At 45.0% G+C, this 25337-nt stretch overlaps 2 protein-coding genes across 2 annotated transcripts in view; both read right to left on the bottom strand.

The window, feature by feature from the left end:
* Window positions 1–2156: 2156 nt before the first annotated feature.
* Window positions 2157–22310, bottom strand: SKA2 (spindle and kinetochore associated complex subunit 2). The gene is made up of 4 exons (XM_049772751.1): window positions 22232–22310; window positions 9469–9555; window positions 6981–7157; window positions 2157–2514 (listed from the first exon to the last, which is right to left on the bottom strand). Exons 1-4 carry the CDS (start codon window positions 22262–22264, stop codon window positions 2437–2439), a joined length of 375 nt encoding a protein of 124 aa, XP_049628708.1. The 5' UTR covers window positions 22265–22310; the 3' UTR covers window positions 2157–2436.
* LOC126007121 (monocyte to macrophage differentiation factor) overlaps window positions 9046–25337 on the bottom strand; it is a 225214-nt gene continuing 208922 nt past the window's right edge. Inside the window, exon 2 of the mRNA XM_049772608.1 lies at window positions 9046–9057. The gene's annotated coding sequence lies outside the window, so the exon portion shown is untranslated. The remainder of the gene's footprint in view (window positions 9058–25337) is intronic.

The raw sequence follows: 25337 nt of genomic DNA, 5'->3' as shown, positions 1-25337 counted from the left end.
GCTCAGGAGTTACTCCTGGCTGTCTGCTCAGAAATAGCTCCTGGCAGGCACGGGGGACCATGTGGGACACCGGGATTCGAACCAACCACCTTTGGTCCTGGATCGGCTCGCCGCTGTGCTATCTCTCCGGGCCCAGGTTTGGCAATTAAGGCAGTTTGTCCTAGTCTTTTCAGTGCATTCTAAGTTCTGTGTATATAAGTATCATTTATTAAAGGATTGCTTACTAAATGCCAAATATACTTTACATTTTCATTATACCATTTCATTTATACCATTTATACATTTATACATTTCACTATACCAGGGGCTGGTATAATACAAGTTAGAGCCCTTGCCTTATACGCAAGCCAACACAGATTCAATCCGGGGCATCGCATATGGTTATAAAGTACCACTAGGAGTGACTCATGACTGCAGAGCCAGGAGTAACCAGAACATCACCAGGTGTGACCCCCAAAACAAAATATGGTTGTTTCCATAATGTCTGAAGCACTTAAGTAGTTTACACAAGGTCACAAGGGAATTTTTATTGTTTTATTTCGGAAATGAGTCGCATAAGCAGCACAGGCTGGAATATAGGGATTCACAATAAATCTGTGTATCCCGCAAATGTGACCCCAAGAACAATCTTTTTTGTTGTTTGGAAAATTGGAGCCTTGGGCTACATCTATCTGGCTTAGTAGTCAAGGATCATTCCTGGTGAGGTTTAGGAGACCAAATTTTCCGTACCATCTCTGGATATGGGTAACTTGACCTCTTAGTGTATAGATACTAGTCAAATAACTTTCCTATAAGCCTATTAGTTGGTTGTTGTGAATGTACTATTGTAAATAATCCTGTGATTAACTTTTTTGTTTTGTTTTTGGGCCACACCAGTGATGCTAGGGTTAATCCTGGCTATGCACTCAGAAATCACTCCTGGCTTGAGGGACCATCTGGGACGCTGGGGGATAGAACCCTGGTTCATCCTAGGCTGGCGCAGGCAAGGCAGATGCCTTACCACTTGCACCACCACTCCAGCCCCTGTAATTAACATCTTTGAATCAAAATTTGGCCCTACTTTGGACAATGACTTTGAGTTATTTGAAAATAGAAGTACACATTATATGTTATATAAAACTGGCTAGTAGTTGCCAGTACATTTTTGTATATCTGTACTATATATATATGTATATATGTATATATATATATATATATATATATATATATATATAGTTATTCAGGTTAACAAAATAAGGAAGAACAACCTAAAACAGGATAAAGAGAAGAGTTCATGATCGTAAACATTAGTTAAGTGAAATATTGGAGGGGGAATGTGTCACAGATAAGCAAGTTTTATTAGAAATGTGATCATATCTGCAATTAAAATTAACATCCAAAATTAATTTTTATTTTTTCATAACCATTAATTTCCAAGGCACATTCTTATATGATATATATGAAAATCTTTTTTTTCTTTTTGAGCCACACCCAGTGACGCTCAGGGGTTACTCCTGGCTATGTGCTCAGTAATCAATCGCTCCTGGCTTGGGGGACCACATGGGACACCAAAGAATCGAACCGTGATCCGTCTTAGGTTAGCGCATGCAAGGCAAATGCCCTACCACTTGCACCACCTCTCCGGCTCTAATACATATGAATTTTTTAAAAACATCATCCCAGTCATACAAGAACAAATGCAGTATAATGTTGAGTCTTCTTTATGTAAAATGACAAAATTTAATTGTGTATGCAAAAATTAAATTGTGGAGTTGGAACCACAGCTGTGCTCAGACTTACTCTTGCTCTCTACTCAGGAATGACTCCTGTCAGTGCTTGAGGAAACATATATGTTGTCAGGGGTCAAACATGAAACAGATGCAGGCACCTTATCTGTTATAGAATCTCTCCTGCACAACATATAGTTTTTTGGGTTTGGGGCCACACCAAGCAGTACTCAGTGCTTACTCTTAGCTCTGCACTCAAGGATCACTTCTAGCAGTGCTCAGAGAACCACCCGGGGTGCCCTACCCACTATACTACCACTTGGGTCCAACATGATGTTTTTGGTTTTGTTTTAATTTTTTTATTTTGGGTCACATCTGGCAGCGCTCTAGGGTTACTCCTAGCTCTGCTCTCAGAAATTGCATCTGGCAAGCTCAGGGACAATATGGGATGCCAGAGACCGAACCCAGGTCATCCTGGATCAGCCCACATGCAAGACAAACGCCTACCACTGTGTTATAGCTCCGGCCCCAAACACGATGTTTTTAATTCCTTTATTCCTATCCCGTTTTTTTCGCTAAGCATGGTTTATGTCCTTATTATTCCCTCGGTTGTAAGGGCATCATTTTCATGTCACAGGAGCCCAGTCCTCATAATCCTTCCACCTCTAAAAAGATGCTAACACGACAGCATTGGAATTGATCTCTTTCCATTAGAATCTTCTTTTATAAGTCAGTTTCTTCGTAAATCTGACATGGAAGATTTTAAGTGTTCTGCTGCGGCTTTCTCTTCTTCAGTCAGTGGTGACAACTAGAAAATTAAAAATAAAATGTCAAAAATCTTTGACAAGGGTTTAATTTAATTTAATTTAGTATTCTTCTGCTTCCTGTACCAGTAAATATTTTCATAAACTTAAAAGGCATGTGCTTGAAAATTCAGGAGGGAAGGGAGAAAACAAATAGTATACTCCATTCAAAGTATTTTAATGTTTGAACATCTAAAGAACTTTCAATCAGGGGCCAGAGAGATGGCATGGAGGTATGACATTTGCCTTGCATGCAGAAGGAACGTAGTTTGAATCCTGGCATCCCATATGGTCCCTCAAGCCTGCCAGGAGTGATTTCTGAGTATAGAGCCAGGAGTAGCACCTGAGCACTGCCAGGTATGACCCAAAAACCAAAAAAAAAAAAAAGAACTTTCAATTAACTTTAAAAAACAAGACTAGGGGGGCTGGTGAGGTGGTGCTAGAGGTAAGGTGTCTGCCTTGCAAGCTCTAGCCAAGGAAGGACCACAGTTCGATCCCCGGCCGTCCCATATGGTCCCCCCAAGCCAGGGCCAGTTTCTGAGCACTTAGCCAGTAGTAACCCCTGAGCATCAAACGGATGTGGCCTTAAAATAAATAAATAAAACAAGACTAGGGGCCAAAGAGAAAAAAAAACAAATGGGGCCGGAAAGATAGCATGGAGGTAAGGCATTGGCCTTTCATGCAGACATAGGTTCAAACCCGGCATCCCATATGGTCCCAGGAGCAATTTCTGAGTATAGAGCCAGGAGTAACCCCTGGAGCGCTGCACCGTGTGACCCAAAAACCCAAAAACAAAACAAAACAACGAACAAATGAAAGGATAATGACATACAAAGTGAAGTTAAATGTTGTATGAACTAACTAGAAAAGGACTACCATATTTGCTGGCGTATAAGACGACTGGGTGTATAAGACGACCCCCTACTTTTGCAATTAAAACATAGGTTTAGGCCTATATTCGCTGTATCAGACAGAACGTTCCTGTGCTGCAACTGTATGTACCACAGTGAGCCAATCACAACAAGCAAAGGTCCAAAGGGTATACTGTAATAGACTTCCTCTCTGACTCTGGCCAATCTGAGCAGGCTTTTTACAGTGTAGATTCGGGTCCAGAACATTGTCTAATTTGCATGCATAAAAAGCCTGCTTGGGGGCCCGGAGAGATAGCACAGCGGCGTTTGCCTTGCAAGCAGCCGATCCAGGACCAAAGGTGGTTGGTTCAAATCCCGGTGTCCCATATGGTCCCCCGTGCCTGCCAGGAGCTATTTCTGAGCAGACAGCCAGGAGCACCGCCGGGTGTGACCCAAAAACCAAAAAAAAAAAAAAAAAGCCTGCTTGGATTGGCTGAGTCAGAGAGGCGGTCTGAGCAGCCTTGCAGTGATTGGTGCAGGATCGAGTTGGAAGATTCATTTTGTGGCAATATTCAGACAATTTTCGTTTAGCGACATATTGAAACATTTTTTCAGGATATACTCAGCCTATAAGACGACCCCCGATTTTCGATTGACTTATTTTTGTTTCAAAAAAGTCGTCTTATACGCCAGAAAATACGGTATTTGGAAATAACTTAAAGAATAAGTTACAAATATGCCAACCTATGTAGGTCACCTCTAGAGAGAATATCAAATCTGGAACACCCCATACCTACAAAATCAGAATCTCTAGGACATTATCCAATAGAACATTCAGTGATGCTAAAAGTATATGTCTGTATTGCCCAATAAAGTAATTCATCTGAGGAAGAATTGAATTTTTATTTAATTATCAGAGGGAAAAGAGAGGGCCCATACAGTGCTGAGGATTAAACACAGGGCAAATATGCTAGGCAGATGCTCTACTAGTTAAGTTTAACATCTCCTTAACATCCCTTTCTCCCTCTTTATGTGTTTTCTTCCTCAATGATTCATGTCTCTGGGACATAATAAATTCATCTTTTTGTTTGCATGTGTTTTAAGGTCAGACCTGGCTATGTTCAGGACTTACTCCTGGTTTTACACTCAAGGGTTCACTCCTGGTGGGGGTTAAAGGGAACATATGTGGTGCCAGGGACTGAACCCTAGTGGGCATGTACAAGGCAAGCATCCTACTTGCTGTTTTAGTGAGGTGTTTTCCCCCCCATAAGCATCTCTGGGGGTTCACACATGGCAGTGGAAACTACTTCCAGCTAAGTGCTCAGGGTCCCATATAGTGCTGGAGGGCACATTCAGGCCTCCTTCATGCAAATCATATGTTCTAGTCCATTGAGCTATCTCACAACCCAAAAGCATTATTTTATCATTTTACCCAAGCACTGTTCAATTTTCCTCCATTGGTATATAAAGACTATACTGTTTTTTTTTTTGGGGGGGGGGCAGGGTTTAGAGATGGCTCAAAAGACTACAGCACATGTTAGCATGTAAGAGCCCTGAGGTTTTTCTTTTTCTTTTTCTTTTTTTTCTTGTTTTTGGGCCACATCCAGCAGTGCTCAAAGGGTTATTCCTGGCTCTGTGCTCAAAAATTGCTCCTGGCAGGCTCAGGGGACCATATGGGATGCCAGGATTCAAACCACTGACCTTCTGCATGAAAGTCAAACACCTTACCTCCATGCTATCTTTCTGGCCACGCCAGGAGTGAATTCTGAATGTAGAGCCAGAAGTAACCCCTGAGCGCTGCTGGGTGTAACCGAAAAACAAAACAAAACAAAACAAAACAAAACAAAACAAAACAAAAGAAGAAATCATTCCTGGCAGGCTCAGGAACCATATAGGATGCCAGGGAATGAAGCCAGGTCAGCCGCCATACAATGCAAAAGCCCTACCGCTGTGCTATCACTCTGGCCCCCCTGAGGTTTTATTTGGGAAAAGGGGATGTTAGATTTTGGTAACCACCTTGGCAATGCTCAGGGGACCATATGGGATGCTGGTGTTCAGACAAGGTTGGCCATCTGTTTGGTAAATGCCTCTATCACTCTGACCCCCAGGAGCCCCGTTTGATCCCTGACACTGCATATTCCTCTGTACACCACTATATGTACACCTTTCCTCTGCAGATAAGATTTTATAAAATTTGGGAGGGACAGTTAGGCAACACTTATTACTACCCCTGTGCTCAAGGACCCATATGCAGTGCCAGTAATCAAACTGTGACTCATGGCATAAAAGATAAGCAGCTTATTTTCCCTTTTTTCTATGCATATGTTTGTTTTGTCTGGGGGAGGGCACACCAGGCCATGCTCAGGGCTTACTCCTGACAATGATGGCATGGAAGGCAAACATGCAGGTCTGGAGATGGAATCCAAGTAAGCCACATGCAAGACAAACACTTTACATACTGTTTTATCTCTCAGGATCCTCTACACACAAAGTTATAATTATAAGTTATTAAATTTATTCACTCATTCATTGTTGTTAATGTTGCTGCCATGACTAGGATTTATTACATATACTGGCTCCGTGGTGCTTATAGATTTTGCACATTAGATTCCAGTGCTTGCACACTAGTGAGCCCACCCTGAAGGTTACACTTTTATTTTTAGGACCATATTCAGCAGTGCTGAAGGGTTACTCCTGGCTTTGTGCTCAGAAATTGCTCCTGGCAGGCATGGGGGACCATATGGGATGCTGGAATCAAACCCGGGTCCATCCCGGGTTGGCAGAGTGCAAGGCAAACACCCTATCGCTATGCAATCACTCCATCCCCAGGTAACACTTCTTTAATTGTGGCACATATGTGCATGCCCAGGCTGGCATCATTTAGTTGTGGTACTCATCAACATTCTGGCTGTAGTGGTCACTGGAGTCACTACAGTGCTCATAACAGATTATATTTCTTGGCTGTGGTGCTCATACATGGCATTAATAGAACTGTCAGAATTTTACTTTATTGTGCCTTTGCCTTGATACTAAATGAGAATGCTGCCTAGTCTACATGTTCATTTTCTCTTTTTTTCTTTTTCCTTTTTTTGTTTTTTGGGTTACACCTGGGAGTGCTCAGGGGTTAGTTACTCCTGGCTCTACACTCAGAAATCGCTCCTGGCAGGCTCGGGGGATCATATGGGATGCCGGGATTGGAACCACCATCCTTCTGCATGCAAGGAAAATGCCTTACCTCTATGCTATCTCTCTGGCCCCTACATGTTCATTATTAAATAAAAAGACATAGAGCTATAGCAGCAGAGAATCAAGAAAATCTAATTTTGGGGCTGGGAAGGTGGCGCTAGAGGTAAGGTGTCTGCCTTGCAAGCGCTAGCCAAGGAAGGACCGAGGTTCCATCCTCCGGCATCCCATATGGTCCCCCCAAGCCAGGGGTGATTTCTGAGTGCATAGCCAGGAGTAACCCCTGAGCGTCAAACAGGCATGGCCCAAAAACCAAAAAAAGAAAAAAGAAAAAACAAAATTCTAATTTCTATCAACAATTCAAATTGCTAAATTTTAAAACAGAAGTTACTATGAATTTCAAAATTAAACTATATAAATATAAACTGAAAACCTACCTCCAACTCTGATTGTTTTTGTAGTTCTTGTATGATGGCCATAGTTTTATTCAAAGTAGCACAAATGCGACTCTTGGTCTCTTTCTGCTCAACTGCAACTGTTGATAAGCGTGCATGCAAAGTTTTATATCGAGACTTTATTGCTGACAATTCCTTTAAGAGTGTAACTGGATTTTTCTACATCAAGAAAAAATGTCTTTATTAAACTGTGAAAAAGAAAATTAAGCTAAAAGAAATATATTTCAGTGACAGAGTACATGTCATGCATAATTGTTTTTTGTTTTTTTTTTTTTTGGGGTCATACCCGGCAACGCTCAGAGGTTACTCCTGGCTCTTTGCTCAGAAATCGCTCCTGGCAGGCTTGGGAGACCATATGGGATGCCAGGATTTGAACCACCGACCTTCTGCATGTAAGGCAAACGCTTTACCTCCATGCTATCTCTCTGGCCCGCATAATTGAGCTCTACATACGTGTACCTAATATTTATAGTAGTCTTATTAAACCCAAAAAGAAAATCAGAAAAATATCTATCAACTAATAATTAAGACATGGTATAGGTACCAGAGGAATAGTATAGACATTAAGGCACTAGCCTTATATGAGGTCAATCCTGTTTCAATCCCAGGTACCTCATCTGATCTCCTGATTACTGCCAGGAATCACTCTCGTCTAGAGTAAGAGTCAGAAATAGCCCCTGAAAACCACAGCTGCAGCCAAAACCCTGATCTGCCCCACCTCCCAAAAGAAGAAAATGTGGTATAGATATACGAGAGAGATGGGTCAAATAACACACACTTAGCATGTGAGAGCCCTGGGTTCCATGCTCTGCAAAGCAAGGTCCCTTAACACTGCAGTTGTTAAACACCAAGCACTGAGCTCTAAGTCAGCCACTAAAATCACCAGATACGGTTCAAAAAATATCAGTAAAAAAGGGAGGTCAGAGCAATAGCACAGTGGTAGGGTGTTTGCCTTGCATGAGGCCGACCAGGACAGACCTGGGTTCAATTCCGAGCATCCCATATGGTCCCCCGAACCTGCCAGGACAGATTTCTGAATACAGAACTAGAAATAACCTCTGAGCACTGCGGGGTGTGCCCCCCCCCTCCCCAAAAAAAAAAAAAAAAAGATTGGGAGTGCAGAGAAATACTACAGTGATACGGTGCTTTCCTTGCAAATGTCCAAACTGCTTAATCCCTGGAATTTCAAATGGTCCCCAGAAGCAGGATTCCTGAGATCAGTGTAATAGGTAAAACTTTAAAACATGCTAAATGGGGCCTGGAGAGATAGCACAGAGGCGTTTGCCTTGCAAGCAGCCGATCCACGATCAAAGGTGGTTGGTTCGAATCCCGGTGTCCCATATGGTCCCCCGTGCCTGCCAGGAGCTATTTCTGAGCAGACAGCCAGGAATAACCCCTGAGCATCGCTGGGTGTGGCCCAAAAAAAACAAAACAAAACAAAGCAAAACAAAACAAAACATGCTAAATGAGGGGCCGGTGAGGTGGCGCTAGAGGTAAGGTGTCTCTGCCTTGCAAGCGCTAGCCAAGGAAGAACTGCGGTTCGATCTCCAGCGTCCCATATGGTCTCCCCAAGCCAGGGGCAATTTCTGAGCGCTTAGCCAGGAGTAACCCCTGAGCATCAAACGGGTGTGGCCAAACAAACAAACAAAAAAATGCTAAATGAAATTCCAAACATAAAATCCATACATTAAATGATTCTGTTTTGTTTAAAATGTTCAGGACCAGATAAATAATATGGCAGTTAAGGGACCTGCCAGGACCAGATAGATAATACAGCTGGTAAGGCACTTGCCTGGCACACAGTTGAACTGTGCTTAATTCCCAACACTGTATCTGGTGCCCCAATTAACTCCAGGAGAGATCCCTAAACACTAAGCCAGGAGTAAACTCTGAGGACAGCCTGGTGTAGACCAACAAGCCCTACTCAAATAAAGAGACAAAAAGTAGATTATTGAGTTAATTAGCACCAAAATAAGTCATATTACATATATAAATCAAGTCAAGTTGTGCCCATGCTTCCATAACAAATATCTGAAGATTCTGGAGTTGGAGACCTAGTGTCAGCAGTAAGGTTCTCATCTTGCATATATTTAACCCTACTTTGAGTCTAGGACCGAATATGATCACCAGCGAACTGCCAGTCCTGAACACAGAATCAGAAATATCTGGCTGGGTACCTCCAAGTCCAAGCCAGCCCCGATCCCCAAAAGCTTAAAATTGGAACTTTATCTGAAAAATTTTATGATTCTGTTAAAAATAGAATTATATGTTGGGGCCGGATAGCATGGAGGTAAGGCATTTGCCTTTCATGTAGGTCATCAGTTCGAATCCCGGCGTCCCATATGGTCCTCCATGCCTGCTAGGAGCAATTTCTGAGCCTGGAGCCAGGAATAACCCCTGAGCACTGCCGGGTGTGACCCAAAAACCACACACACACACACACAAATAAAATAATTATATTGCAGATTACCTTGCCTGAAGAATCAGGATGATTAGTCTTGATTTCATATTCCAGCCTGTACTGAATGTAATCCAGATCAGAATCAGCTTTCTGGAACTGAAAATTAGCACACATCATTATTTCATGAACAAATAAACATATTAATAAATGTGACATTAACTTTTTCTTTCCAATATTAAAAATATTTCAATAATGACCAATATAAAAATTTATTTTCAGGAATATTCACATTGTTGTACCATTATTTGCAACCCTTTAGAGAACCATAAAACCATAAAACCAAGCCTTATGAGCCAGAAATTATATAAGAAAAAGTAACAGGTAATACAGTAGGAAAAAGCAGTCTAGGAAATATAGATTTCCTGAACCTGGGCCCAAGTGCATAGGTTCTTGCTTTCTAGTAAGCTTGTAATGGGGATGAAAGGAGAAAACAGTCATTAAATATACTTGCTCAGCCATAGAAAACTTGGGGACTGAAATTGTACAGCTAATAAGGTATCTGCTTTGCATACACCAACTGGGTCCAATCCCGAGTAAGCACTGCTTATTTCCAGAGTCCCACCAGGAGAGATACATGAGTGCAGAGACAGGAATAAGCCCTATAAGAGTATAACCAAAATAAATAAACAAATAAAAATTAAAAATCTTCTGTTGGGTTATGAGTGGAGCTAGTTCATTAATAGAGCATTTGCCCTGCATGTGACAGGCCTTCATGGGTTTTGTTTGTTTGGTTTTTTTTTGATTTTTGGGTCACACCCAGTGGTACTCAGGTACTCCTGGCTCTGAGCTCAAAAGTCGACCCTGGTAGGCTCCGGGGACCATATGGGATGCCGGGATTCGAACCAAGGTCTATTCCAGATTGGCTGCACACAAGGCAAATGCCCTACCGCTGTGCTATTGCTCCGGCCCCCCTCATGGGTTTCATACCAGGTACTCTAGCTCATCTTCCCCCACCTCTCTCAATACACACACAATCTATTTCCTAAATTCAGAAGTATGTCTTGGCCATTGTTTTTTTTTTTTTTTTTTTAATGTGGTAGTCAGGAAGTGGACAGGTAATAGAAAGGAGGACCATATCACTGATGGAGCATATTACATATTCTAATTAACATATAAGCTGATTGATCATCCTCCAGGCCTTATTTGCATAAGGAGAGATGACACTATCATACATTTCTTATGGTTGTCCCACAATGACCCCACTCTCATTTGCAGTCAGATTTGTTATTCCAATTAGATGACCTCAAAGGGTATATCCACTGGAGAGCAGAAACTATAATATATTTAAGGCCAGATAGATGGGGCTTCCTTTTCTTTCCCTGCTTGTTGTGTCCCTGAACCTTGCTGTACCTGTTTTGGATCGGCCTTGTGCAAGGCAAATGGCCCTCACTGATTAGTATTTTTAAGATAATAATGCAATTAAGGTAAGGTAAGGCCTCACCCCCGACTACTTCAAAAGACTTAAAGGAGACATGTATATCAACTTTGAATATCTCTTTATATGTGTTTCCTTAATAGGTATAACTCATTGTCTATCTTCTTATATAGTGGCAATTTTGCCCATGTTTTTTTAAATCCATTTAGTGAGAAATTCTAGTAGATAAGTTTCTATAGTGTTTCGAGTGCATGTTAGAACCAGGTTATCAGGATTGTTTAGCTTGTTAGTTTTACTCCCATATGCACCAGTAGTGCCAGATGGCATTGTTCCTTTTTTGCATAAGCACATTAAAATGGGGAAATGTTATGTGTGCAAACAAGTTCTTATATAATAGTAATAGAAACACATCAATTTTATATTGTATTGGTGCCTTACACCCTGAACACTTGTTCGAGTGACTTGGCTTAGGCTTCAGAAGACCAAACATTGGCCATTCACCCCTGAACCTTGGATTCCATCGATAGAACCAGCAAGGTTTTCTACACCAGCATCAGGAATTGGACTTCCACCAGGGAAGGCCCTAATGCTGCCTTGGCATCGACTTGCTCCAGAGTGGGTTCATATAACACCCTGATGACTTGGTACCAGCAACAACCTAGTTTCAGGGCAGGGTTCTCTACACTGTGACCTAATGTGAGATGAAACCAGAAGACGCTCCATGTCACTCTGACTTCGACATAGGATCTGTATAGAAACTAGGATCTCTTAACTAGGAAATCTGACTGTGAGACAACCCTGATTGTGAAGAGCTTTTACTGGGACCACAAAGAAAAACTTTAGGGTAAGACAACTTAGTATATCTGGAGCCTGTAATTGGTCTTATGCCAGGATGCTTCATGGTCTCCATGTTTTTAGGCCAAAGGCTTTTCCTATTTTCCCCATATTTTGCTATACCTGTGCAAAAACAAATCAAAACAAACAAAAAACTGCTACACACACAGCCCTTTTTATTCATCTATCTTTTAAATTGGGGCTCCAGCCTTTTTGATAGAACTTTGGGACACAGAATACTTATTTTTTTTTTTTTTTGGTTTTTCAGGGCACACCCGTTTGATGCTCAGGGGTTACTCCTGGCTAAGCGCTCAGAAATTGCCCCTGGCTTGGGGGGACCATATGGGACGCCGGCTTCCTTGGCTAGCGCTTGCAAGGCAGACACCTTACCTCTAGTGCCACCTCGCCAGCCCTGACACAGAATATTTTACCATATAGCCCATATAGTTTTTCTATAAAACTAAGAGGACAGGAATAAAGAAAGGCTGGGGGCCAGAGGCCAAGTAGTCTCAGATGAATTGACAGGGAAATAAATAAGGACAGAACTAAATATCCAAGCCATAGTCAACAATAACAGAATCAAGGGATCTAAACTTTACCAATCTAAACTTAAAGGGGCCTGTTATCCTGGCAGGCCAGGGGGCAAAGGGCGGTGGTAGAGAATGCACTCTGGGTCCACTGGTGGAAGGAGGTTGACACTGGTGATGGGAAGGGCCCTGACTCATTGTATATCTGAAATTCAACTATGAAGGACTCTGTCGATCACAACTATTTCAATTAAAAAAGAAAGAAAAGAAATTGTGTAACAGGGGCCGGAACAGTGGCACAAGCGGTAAGGCGTCTGCCTTGCCAGCACTAGCCTAGGACTGCGGTTCAATCCCCCAGCGTCCCATATGGTCCCCCAAGCCAGGAGTGATTTCTGAGCGCATAGCCAGGAGTAACCCCTGAGCATCACCGGGGATGGCCCAGAAACCAAAAAAAAAAAAGAAAAAAGAAAAGAAAAATTGTACAACAGAATGCTTGCCTTGCGGAGAGCCGATCAAGGTTCTATCCCTGGTATCCTATATAGGCCCCACATGGACCACCAAGAGTAACCCCTGAGCATCAAAAAACAAAGTTCAGGGTCAGAGTGATAGCACAGTGGTAGGACATTTGCTTTGCATGTGGCCAACACAGGACAGAACCAGGTTGGTAAATTTTTTGGTAAATCAATCTGAACTGGAGTTTTTAAAATTGTATCTAGTGGGGCCTGTATCTAGTGTGTCTAGCACAGCCTTGAATGTGGCCAACCTGGGTGGAACCGGTTCGATTCCCAGCATCCCCTATGGTCCCCAGCCTGCCAGGGACGATTTCTGAGTCAGAGATAGGAGGAACCCCTGAACGCGGCTGGGTGTGGGCCAGAAACCAATCAATCAATCAATCAATATTAAATAAATAAAATTGTGTCTAGTTTGGGGGATATATTAAATAGAATGTTAAAGTTTGTACCGTTTTTTGAGTTAAGTACACAAAGGTTCCCAGGATGACAGTGCAGAAGTTGAGACATGTACAATAGCATTCTCTTACAGTTATTGACCTGATGCCAATAGCTTGATCACTGTTTTGAGATCTCACTGTTTAAGAGAAACCTGAGGGGCCTGAGAGATAGCACAGCGGTGTTTGCCCTGCAAGCAACCAAAGCAGGACCTCAGGTGGTTGGTTCGAATCCTGGTGTCCCATTTGGTCCCCGTGCCTGCCAGGAGCTATTTCTGAGCAGACAGCCAGAAGTAACCCCTGAGCACCGCCGGGTGTGGCCCAAAAACCAAAAATATAAATAAATAAATAAATAAATAAATAAATAAATAAATAAATAAATAGGAACCTGATTTTACTAGACAAGACTCAACCCTGGGCCCGGAGAGATAGCACAGCGGCGTTTGCCTTGCAAGTAGCCGATCCAGCACCAAAGGTGGTTGGTTCAAATCCCGGTGTCCCATATGGTCCCCCGTGCCTGCCAAGAGCTATTTCTGAGCAGACAGCCAGGAGTAACCCCTGAGCACCGCCGGGTGTGGCCCAAAAACCAAAAAAAAAAAAAAAAAAAAGAAGAAGAAGACTCAACCCCATGGGTGGGTGATGGTAGAGTCTCTCATTTATCTTCTTTTTTTTTTTTTTTTGATTTTTGGGCCACACCCGGTAATGCTCAGGGGTTACTCCTGGCTATGTGCTCAGAAGTTGCTCCTGGCTTGGGGGACCATATGGGACACCGGGGGATGGAACCGCGGTCCGTCCAAGGCTAGAGCAGGCAAGGTAGGCACCTTACCTTTAGCGCCACCACCCGGCCCCTCTCATTTATCTTCTTAATCATATCTCTGAAATATGAAGAATTAATTTTATTCCCCACCAGGATGATGTCATTCACTATCAGGTTACCATTTCCTTTTTATTTGGGGGGGGCCAAATTCAGTGACGCTCAGGGGTTACTCCTGGCTATGTGCTCAGAAATCACTCCTAGCTAGGGATACCATATGGGATGCCGAGGATCGAATCCAGGTCCATCCTGGGTCATCCATGTGCAAGGCAAATGCCTTACTGCTGTGCTATCACTCCAGCCCAGGATATCATTTCTTTTTTTCTTTTTTCTTTTTTTTGTTTTTTTGGGCCACACCCGTTTGATGCTCAGGGGTTACTCCTGGCTAAGCACTCAGAAATTGCCCCTGGGGGGACCATATGGGACACCGGGGGATTGAACCATGGTCCTTTCCTTGGCTAGTGCTTGCAAGGCAGACACCTTACCTCTAGCGCCACCTCGCCGGCCCCAGGATACCATTTCTTAAATCAAAATAAATCCATGAAAGATTCAGAAGAAATAAAGCAAATTAATACATCCATGGGAATGAAATCAGAGACAGCACAGCGGGTATAGCATATGCATTGCATATGGTGGACCCGGGTTCAATCCTGGCATCCTATGATTCCCCAAGTCTGCCAGAATACCCCTGAGCACCACTGGGGTTCAACAACAAAACAGACAAAAAAATAAATAAACCAACAAGAATATATCCCAGGGCTGGAGAGATAGCATGGAGGTAAGGCGTTTGCCTTCATGCAGAAGTACAGTGGTTTGAATCCTGGCATCCCATATGGTCCCCTGTGTCTGCCAGGGGCGATTTCTGAACATAGAGCCAGGAGTAACCCCTGAGCACTGCCGGGTGTGACCCAAAAACAAAAAAATAGAAAAGAGTTAAAGAGAGATAGCATGGAGGTAAGGCATTTGCCTTTCATGCAGAAGGACAATGGTTGGAATCCCTACATTCCATATGGTCCCCTGTGCCTGCCAGGAGCGATTTCTGAGCGTAACCCCTGAGCGCCTCTGCTGGGTGTGACCCAAAAAAAAAAAAAAAAGGGAGGGGCCGGAGAGATAGCAAGGAGGTAAGGCGTTTGCCTTTCATGCAGAAGGTCATCGGTTTGAATCCCGGCGTCCCCGTTCCTGCCAGGAGCAATTTCTAAGCATGAAGCCAGGAGTAACCCCTGAGCACTGCCGGGTGTGACCCAAAAACCACACACACACACAAAGAATATATCCCAGGGATATATTGCAGTGGCTGGCGCAAGCAGTAGGTCATTTGCCTTGAGCACACTAACCTAGGACAGGCAGTTCGATCCCCCAGCGTCCCATATGGTCCCCCAAGCCAGAATCGATTTCTGAGCGCTTAGCCAGGAGTAACCCAAGTATCACTGGGTGTGGTCTCCCCGCCCCCAAAAGAGAATATATTCCACGGGCCAGCGTGATAACACAGTGGGTAGAAATTTTGTCTTGCATGCAGCTAACCGGGTTTTGATTCCCAGCACCCAATATGATCCCCTGAGCCTGCTAAGAGTTAATTTCTGAGCGTAGAATCAGGAGTAACCCCTCAGTGCTGCTAGATATGGACCAAAAAACAAACAAAAAGAATACATCTTGGGGCCGGTGAGGTAGCGCTAGAGGTAAGGTGTTTGCCTTGCAAGCGCTAGCCAAGGAAGGACTGCGGTTCGATCCCCCGGCATCCCATATGGTGCCCCCCAACCAGGGGCAATTTCTGAGCACTTAGCCAGGTGTAACCCCTGAGCATCAAACGTGTGTGCCCCCCCCCCAAAAAAAGGGCCCGGAGAGATAGCACAGAGGAGTTTGCCTTGCAAGCAGCCGATCCAGGTCTAAAGGTGGTTGGTTCGAATCCTGGTGTCCCATATGGTCCCCTGTGCCTGCCAGGAGCTATTTCTGAGCAGACAGCCAGAAGTAACCCCTGAGCACCGCTGGGTGTGGCCCAAAAACCAAAAAAACCAAAATGAAAACAAAAGAATACATCACTGCTGGGTGTGGCCCAAAAACCAAAAACCACAGAAACAAAAGAATACATCCCCTGTAGACACAACAGGTAAATACAATCTGTTGCATCTGTTCAGATGTATACCAGATTCACCAGTTTTCTACATACAATAATAGACAACAGTAATCAAACATGGGAAAATACTCTGCAGAAAATTCATTGATTAAATCTCAATGTTCCACAAAGTGGACAATACCAACCACTAGGTGGCAGTAGAAACATGGGAGCGGGTCAGATGGATGTGGCCTCCAGTGCAATGGAAAGGGTGTTTCAATTTTTTCCCTACAAACAGAACTTGCTTATTTCCAGATGATTGATGAAAAATGTTGTTTGTGAATAGGGGGTAGTAGGCTAAATGAGTTTGGAAACCTGTAGCACAACTGATCAGTAGGGAGTTTTACCTCCAGTTTTTCCTCCATGACATAACTGATGGCCTGCATCAATTACAGGGGTGTCTGGGTCACTGTCCACACTGCCTGGCCCTTAGGCCATTGGAAGTCCACGCCTAGCAGTGGCCAACACCAAGACTCAGAAAATGTGTATATTAATCTTTGTATAGACTTTTAAAAAATCCTGTGTCATTCCTCCTGGTATAGAAGCCATGTAATTTTGACTTTACCTAACAGCATTTCCCCATAAAAACTAGTAAAACAAATCAGAGCTGGTAATTTTATGACCAAAAGATAAAGCAAGGTGCCATAACCATTATACAGCTGGAAGTGTGCTTGCAGGTTCAATCCCCAGCATCCCATATGGACCTCTGAACATCATTAGGAGTAATTCTTGAGTACAGAACCAGGAGTAACCGAGTACATTGCCAGGATATGGCCACCACCACCCCTCAAAATACAGAGCATTGGGGTTTTTTTTTTTTCCTAAGCATTACAATCTTATATACTGATTAAAAAACACAAATATGGAAACTGGAGCTGAAGAGATGGCATAGTGGTAAGGTGTTTGCCTCACACGCAGCTGACCAGGGGTGGACCTGGGTTCGATTCCCAGCATCCCATATGGTCCCTCAAGCCTGCCACAAGCTATTTCTGCGTGCAAAGCCAAGAGTAACTCCTGAGCATCGCTAGGTGTGACCCAAAAACCAAACCCCCCCCCAAAAAAATGAAAACAGATGGCTCAAAACTGGAGCTCACATATAGCACAGCAGTAGGGCGTTTGCCTTGCACGCAGTAAATTCAGGACGGACAGTAGTTCGAATCCCTGCATTCCTTATGGTCCCTGTGCCTGCCAGGGGCTATTTCTGAGCACAGAGCCAGAAGTAAACCCTGAGCACTGCTGGGTGTGACCCAAACACAAAAACAAAACAAAAAATGGAGCTCTTGGAGCCAGAGATAGCTTAGCAGTAAGGCGTTTGCCTTAGACACAAAAGAATGGTGGTTCAAATCCCAGCATCCCAAACAGTCTCCGGAGCCTGCCAGGGGCGATTTCTGAGCATAGAGCCAGGAGTAGCCCCTGAACACTGGAGCTCATACTTTGACTATGAAAGCTCTGGGTTTGATCCCTGGCAGTGAAGTGAATGATTCTCTGAGCACATCTGAGAACAAATCAAAGCACTGAGTCAAGAGTAACCCCAGAACCTATAAGTGTGGTTCAAAAGAACAAATGAAAATTTCAAAATTGCATTCTGATTGGAGAACTGTCACATAAAACAAAGCATTGAGCTTAATTTGAGTTTAAATAAGCAATGACAAATTTTAAGAATGCCCAATGAATATTTATGCTAAACTGTCATATATTTTATTATAACTTTTAAAATATTTTGTTTTGGTTTGAGGGCCAAACCCAGCAGTGCTTAGGGGTTGCTCTTCAAACAAATAAAATCTGAGATTTTCTAGAACCATTTCAAATCTATCATAGAGATAAGCAAATTACAAAGAAACTATTAGACAACTTTAGATATGAAAACTCTAACTATAAAATACACTGTCAAATATTTTTCATAACAATTACAAAAATGAGTTGTTATTAGCTGAAAAAAATTTCCAAGTTATGTCTTTCTAAAACACTTTTCAGAGAATAAAACTAGTTTTCAGCAACAGTTTGTGGCAATTTAGAGACACAGAAGAAAGCTGTAAAGAATCTTAATTCTGGTGTGTATCCTGCTCTCAGATGCTTTGACAATACTATTGCACTGCTAGCTGTAAAGTACAGTAGTGCAATAAAGTCAGAGCATTCGTTAGCAGTAATAGATAAGAAAGGACATAAATGTGTCCTTTATCAGTGGACACATCATTTCAAAAAGAATTTAAAGTACAATTGCCATTTTGGACAGAAGAAATTCAAAGCCTAAGAACATTTATATCAACGTTAAAAAGAGAAAAAAATTTAATTTAAAAAAGTGAGGATTTTTTTAATGAATAATTTATGGTTAATATTCAAACAGAAACAAGAACAGATAAAGGAATTTTGTAATTGTCCTCAAATTTAAGCTATTAACACGAGTACTTTCAATACCTTAGAACAGGTATTAGAAAAACCATTTATAATTACCAGAGCACATTCTTAAAAAATACTTTTATCCTGTTGAAACTTATTAGCTCCCCCACAGCAACTATGCCATATAAAACAAGTATTTTAGGGGAGGAGAAGTAGCATATAAGAGTTAAGGCACTTATCCAATACTCCTAAAACCTGATGAGTTCCTAGTACATGCTCCAAATGCCCCCAAAAGACATTTGTACCCCCAGGTATGACTCAAAAATAAAACATAAGGTCAAAAAGATAATACAGGGTTCATAGTGATATAGCATTGCAGTAGGGTGTTTGCCTTTCACACAGCAGACCGGACTAACCCAGGTTCGATCCTCAGCATCCCATATGGTCCTCCAAGCCTGCCAGGAACTATTTCTGAGCCACTTGAGGGGTGATACAAACCACACATTCAATCTAGGCATCAGTGTTACGATCACCTGTATTGCATATGGGAGGCCCTAAGTGTTAGATTCCAAACACCATAAAAATAAAGAAGTTGGGGGCCAGAGAGATAGCACAGCGGTAAGGTGTTTGCCTTAGAGGCAGAAGAACGGCGTTTCGAATCCCGGCATCCCATATGGGCCCTCGAGCCTGGCAGTGGCAATTTCTGAGCATAGAGCCAGGAGGAACCCCTGAGCGCTGCCGGGTGTGACCCAAAAACCAAAAAAAATTAAAAATAAAAAAAAATAATTTCGGGCCAAGAGACAGCACAGCAGTAGGGCGTTTGCCTTGCATGAAGCCAACCCAGGACGGTCCCATATGGTCATCTGAGCTACCAGGGGAGATTTCTGAGCACAGAGCCAGGAGTAACCCGAGCGCTGCCAGGTGTGACCCAAAACACTATATATACATAGGTTAAGGCACTTGCCTCGCATGCAGCCCATTCAGTTCCAGGTCCCACACATAGAGCATAGATTAAACCCCTAGTACCTCTATGTGTAGCTCAAGGTATACATAAACAATATTGATCTCTACTGCAAAGGCTTACACCTTAGCTCAAAATTAAAAGGAAAAAAAATAAATAAAAATTAAAAGGCCAGGGGCCGGGGAGATAGCACTGCATGCAGCCGACCCGGGGAGGACCAGGGTTGGATACCTGGCATCCCATATGGTCTCCAGAGCCTGCCAGGAGCGATTTCTGAGCGAAGAGCCAAGAGTAACCAGAACATGGTTGGGTGTGAACCAAAAAACCAACAACAACAACAACAAAATTAAAAGGCCAACTCAGGGTATTAAAACAATTAGTATCTGGGGTCCAAGCCATAGTATAGTATAGGGCACTTGACTTACACAGGCTAACAGGGATTGGATTCACACCATCTCATATGGTCCCTCAACCCCACCAGGAGTAATCCCTGAACACATCCCTGACCATCTCTAGGTGGTCTAATAAGAATTAGTTTCATTTAGCAACTTACAATTAGGCAAAAACATCAGTGTGGATAAATTCAGAATGGGCGAAAAGTGGCAATACCAAGATTTATACCTTTTGACAGTCAAATTAAATCTTCAGCTTTTTTGGGGGGGAGGACACACCCGCTGATGCTCAGGGGTTACTCCTGGCTATGTGCTCAGAAACCACTCTTGGCTGGGAGGACCATGTGGAACGCTGGGGGATCAAACCGGGGTCCCTCCTGGGTCAACTGCGTGCAAGGCAAACGCCCTACCGCTTGTGCTTCCAGTCTGGCCCCTGCTCAGCTTTTTATTTAAGAGTAATTTATAGGGCCCGGAGAGATAGCACAGCGGCGTTTGCCTTGCAAGCGGCCAATCCAGGACCAAAGGTAGTTGGTTCGGATCGTGGTGTCCCATATGGTCCCCCGTGCCTGCCAGGAGCTATTTCTGAGCAGACAGCCAGGAGTAACCCCTGAGCACCGCCGGGTGTGGCCAAAAAAAAAAAAAAGAGTAATTTATAATAAAAATAGTAAAGCTCTGAACCTAAAATTCGTTTTTTTCCCCAGACCTGGCAACTTCAGGAATTTCCTCCTTCGCTGCCGTCTATCTCTCCCTTTCCCCATTCACCTCACACCCCTTTCAAAGAAATCTAATAGTAAATATAAGAAAACCAATTGGGGGCCGGAGAGATAGCATGGAGGTAAGGCGTTTGCCTTTCATGCAGAAGGTCATTGGTTCAAATCCGGGCGTCCCATATGGTCCCCGGTGCCTGCCAGGAGCTATTTCTGAGCAGATAGCCAGGAGTAACCCCTGAGCACCGCTGGGGTGGCCCAAAAAATAACAAAAAATATCTTAAAATTGTAATGATTTATCCAACTATTATAAGAAGATATGATAGGCACGTTTGAGAAGATGGGGATCCGGTGCTGCGTATTGTCTTCTGCCAGAATCTGTACAAGTGCAGATGTTAAAGTGCCTCTGGGAGCCTCAGGTTAACCGCTAGAGTCCAGTGGTCGGCAACCTGCGGCTCACGAGCCACATGCGGCTCTTTCCACTTTTAATGTGGCTCTTCTCTCCGCTCCAGGAGTCAGGACTCTGCTTCTCGCCTCTGTCAGTGCGCGCCCTGTGTGGCTCTCAAAATAAATTTCAATCGTGGTTTTGGCGAGATTTGGCTCAGTTGAAAAGGAAAGGTTGCCCACCACTGCCCTAGACTAACCTGCTAAGGAGCAGAACCTGTGAAGAGGTAGGGGTGGGGTAGCACCGGAGATTTGGGGAAAAGGTCCAGCTTCTTTGGAAATGCATTCAGTCAGCAGCCGGAGCAATAGCACAGAGTCTAGGCAGGGGATTCGATCCCTGGCACCCCATAGGATCCTCAAAGCCTGCTAAGAGTACACACACCCCTCTTCGGGGAACTTAAAACCCCGTCTTCGAGGAACGTGAATGCCCGTTTGGGAGGGAAGGCAGCCGAGCCGAGCCCAGCCAAACCCGCTCGGCCGGGCGGGGAGCAAGGGCTAAATTCGAGCGGCTCCGGGGAACTAGGAGACGGATCGATCAGCAGGGAGGTATGGAGGAAGGAACCGGCAGGGCCCGAAGAGAAAGAAGGAGAGAGAGAAAGACTCCCCAGAAGGGAACGGGGAGTCCACCAGCCAGGCGCCCCCACGAGCCCACCAGCTGCGGGGCGCTGCTCCCCCGAGTCCTTCCGCCCCGTCCGCTCCTTCCATAGATGCACGGAGCACCGAGCCGTCCGGGTCCAGATCCCGATCCCGCCCAGACCCCGCGGAAGGGGCCGAGCCGCGCCGGGATCCCAGGACTCACGGCCGCCGGGAAAGTGGCGGGAGGGGGGGGGAGGTCCGAACCCCTGGAAGTTGCGCGCGCGCGTCCGGCTGGCTTTCCCCGCTTCCCCCCGGGCCCAGCCCAACGCGGAGGCTTCTCCCGGCCACGCTCCTTTCTTGGGCTCCGCGGGGAGACGTCCCCGGCCTTTGGGCGGCGTCCCAGGGACCCCCCCCCCAGCCCAGCGTTTGGGGGCAAAGCTAGAGAAACCCGCCCGCGCTGAGCCCAGCTCCTTGAGGGCGCGGGCGGGCAGGGCGCGAGGAGCAGGTTCCCGAGGCCCCACGCCCCGGCCTCTCCCGCCATTTCCCTCGCCAGGTCCCCGGATGTAGCCCCTTCCCCGCGACGGTTAACAGCGCGGCGCGGCGCGACCCCCTCGGGTCCCGGCGGGGATGCGAGTCGACTTCAGCCGGCACTGCCCAGAGTTTCCGGAGATCCAGGTCGCGTCCCGCCTCGTCGGCCACCGGGAAAAGCCGACGCTGGCCGGCGGAGAAACCCTTCGCTGCGCACTCACCATCAGTTCCAGCTTCCCGACCTCCGCCTCCATGTTGAATAGTTGACATTCCTCGGAGCGCGGCGGCGCTTAAGCCGCCGACGGGACCAGCACGGAGGCTCCCCATTGGACAGCTGTCACTCAGCGTCTCTCTCCCATTGGCTCCCGGGTTTTCCCGGCGCCCGCCCTCTGGCGACGAGATCCCGCCCCTCCGCATGAGACGCCCTTTTCTATTGGACGGCGGCACAAAACGCCGCCAGCCGATTGGTCACCGGCCGCTTCTTCCTTCCCATTGGCTAGATCGTATCTCGACTTTGGCAGAGATCGTCTCGCGATTGGCGCAATCGGAAAGAGAGCCGACCAATCACACAAGAGCTTCCACAAACAGTTGTGGCGACTCGACACACCTGGCCCGCTCTCCCGCCCCTCCCGCTTCGCGCCCGCCCACCTCTTGTTCGGCCGAGCAGCGCCTCGGTCCTGATTGGTCGAAGCGCGGGGCGCTCCCAGCCAATCACAGGCCAGGCTGCGCTTTTGCCCTAGCCGGAGGGCGAATCGCGTGGAGGCTCTTCTCCCATTGGCTCCTCCGCGCTAAGGGCTCAATTTTGAATCTCTTTAAGGAGAGGAGGAGAGCCCCGCTGGAGCGCCGTCTGTCTGTCCTGGACGCAGGCTCGTAAGTGCAGCCGTATTTTTGCTTTCTTCTCTGGGATCGCCTCCTCCGTAGCTGGTTTGTTTTCCAACTGGAGGTAGAGAGTTTGGCAGGAGACTGAAGGGAGGTGTGAAGCTGGAATCTGGGCGTGGCTCCACTCTCACTAATTTCTGTTTAATTAACACTTGGAAAAAATGTGTCCCGGAGCAAAGCATTTGTTCTCCTTAAGCATAGTTCTTTTTTCTTGGCCACTCACACGATCCAGTTGTGCCTGCGTCCTTCAGACACTCATTTAAAACCAGAGACTAAATGAGTGTATGTATGCAAACATACATAAAAATAATCTACCTCCAGTGATCTTCGTGCACGTTAGAGTCTGAGGACATACATTTCTTAATAGAAAGAGTTACTGACTTGTGAGTATCTAATTTTTTTCTTAATGTGCTGCATTTGTTATAGACCTACTAACTGTATTGAACCAGGCTAAGAGGAGGCAGGCAATCTCCTTAAAGAACAAACCCGGAGCTGGAGAGATAGCACAGCAATAGGGCGTTTGCCTTGCACGCAGCTGATCCAGGACAGGCAGGCGGTGGTTCGATTCCCCATCCCATATACTCCCCAAGCCTGGCTGGAGCTATTTCTGAGCACAGAGCCAGGAATAACCCCCTAAGCGCCACCGGCTGTGACAAAGAAAAAAAAAAAAAAAACTTAAAAGGAAATGTTATTAAGTGTAAAGAGTCAAGTTTAATATAAGCAATCTCGGGCCCGGAGAGATAGCACAGTGGTGTTTGCCTTGCAAACAGCCGATCCAAGACCAAAGGTGGTTGGTTCGAATCCCGGTGTCCCATATGGCCCCCCCCCCCCCGTGCCTTCCAGGAGCTATTTCTGAGCAGACAGCCAGGAGTAACCCCTGAGCACCACCGGGTGTGACCCAAAAACCAAAAAAAAATATATATATATATATGTATATATATATATATAAGCAATCTCAGAAATAGACCAGGGATGTTCAAGAAGAATTGAAGTGGCAATAGAAACTGACTAACTGATAACTATTATGTAAGAATGTAAGAGATTACCATTAAAATGTGGAATGTGGGGGCTGGAGAAATAGTACAGCTGACTCTGATTCAATCCCCAGCATGACATATGAGCTCCCAAGCCCTGCCAGGAGTGATCCTTGAGCAGGGAGGTATTCTTTTGGTTGTGTTTTGTTTTATTTCTTTTTTGGTTTGTTTTGGTTTGGAGCACATGCTCTGTATTGCCCAAGGATTACTCCTGGCTCTGCACCCAGGAATTACTTCTGACAGTGCATGGGAGACTATACAGGAAATTAAACCAATTTGCATGTAAGACAAGCTCTCCACTCAATGTTCTTTTGCTCTATATAAAATATACACCCATTGTACCCCCAGTATTGTTTTCTTATGTATATGTGTTTGAATTTTTTGGTCTCACCCTACATTGATCAGGGAAGCTTCAGCTTGATGCTGCTGGGGAAGTGGGGTTCAGAGGGAGGGGTAGTAGTGGTGTTACTTCACAAGGGCATCCTGGGTGTGGAGGAATGTTCAGTTGAAGGTAGAAGCTGACCACAAGCTAAACAGATACTCCAACCCTTTGAATTATCTTCCCCCTCACTACTGCCCTGTTTTTGTTTTCTTACTGTCTTATCACACCAGCAAGTTCTTTTGGGGGGGGGGGGTTCTCTGTGAGCAGTGCTCTGTGAATCTAGCCTAGACTTAACCATACTTTGGAAGATGATAATGAAATGAAATTGTTATTTCTGTTATTTCCACTGCTTTGGAAGAGCCCCCCAAAATGTTTTCATATCACAGTTTTAATTAAGGGGGAGACATGCCTACTCCAGTACAATATTATTACTTTTTTATTTCTTGGATCTTCCTAATGGAAATAGACTCTCTTTTTTGTTTGTTTGTTTTTGGTATTTTGGGCAAACTTGCTCAGGGGTTACTTCTGGCTCTGTGTTCAGAAATCGCTCCTGGCAGGCTCGGGGGATCATATGGGATGCCGGGATCAAACCAGGGTCCATCCTGGGTTGACCATGTGCAAGGCAAATGCCCTACTGTGAGCTAACAATCTTGCCCCAGTAGACTCTCATTTTAACCACATGAAATTGTGCTATAACTTGAAGGATCAAGAACCTTCGAGAGTGGGCCCGGAGAGATAGCACAGCGGCGTTTGCCTTGCAAGCAGCCAATCCAGGACCAAAGGTGGTTGGTTCGAATCCCGGTGTCCCATATGGTCCCCCGTGCCTGCCAGGAGCTATTTCTGAGCAGACAGCCAGGAGTAACCCCTGAGCACCGCCGGGTGTGACCCCCCCAAAAAAAAGAACCTTCGAGTGGTGGGAAAGAGCGTTCAAGTAGTAGTGCACATGCCTGTGCAAGCACATAGCTTCTATGAAGCCTTAGTTCATCTTAGCCCCAGTGAAGATAGCCATGGTGGGCCCCCAGGCATCACTGC

Source organism: Suncus etruscus, chromosome 1, assembly GCF_024139225.1.
Source record: "Suncus etruscus isolate mSunEtr1 chromosome 1, mSunEtr1.pri.cur, whole genome shotgun sequence".
NCBI lineage: Eukaryota > Metazoa > Chordata > Mammalia > Eulipotyphla > Soricidae > Suncus > Suncus etruscus.
Note: the sequence above shows the minus strand (reverse complement) of the source record. Positions and strands in the feature narration are given on the sequence as shown.

Excerpts from the sequence above, each read along its gene's own strand:
- SKA2 (XM_049772751.1), bottom strand. The coding sequence starts at position 22,264 with ATGGAGGCGGAGGTCGGGAAGCTGGAACTGATG. Across the intron at positions 9,556-22,231 it reads TCGGGAAGCTGGAACTGATG|TTCCAGAAAGCTGATTCTGA; the intron begins GTGAGTGCGCAG and ends GCTAATTTTCAG. Across the intron at positions 2,515-6,980 it reads AAAAACAATCAGAGTTGGAG|TTGTCACCACTGACTGAAGA; the intron begins GTAGGTTTTCAG and ends TTAATTTTCTAG.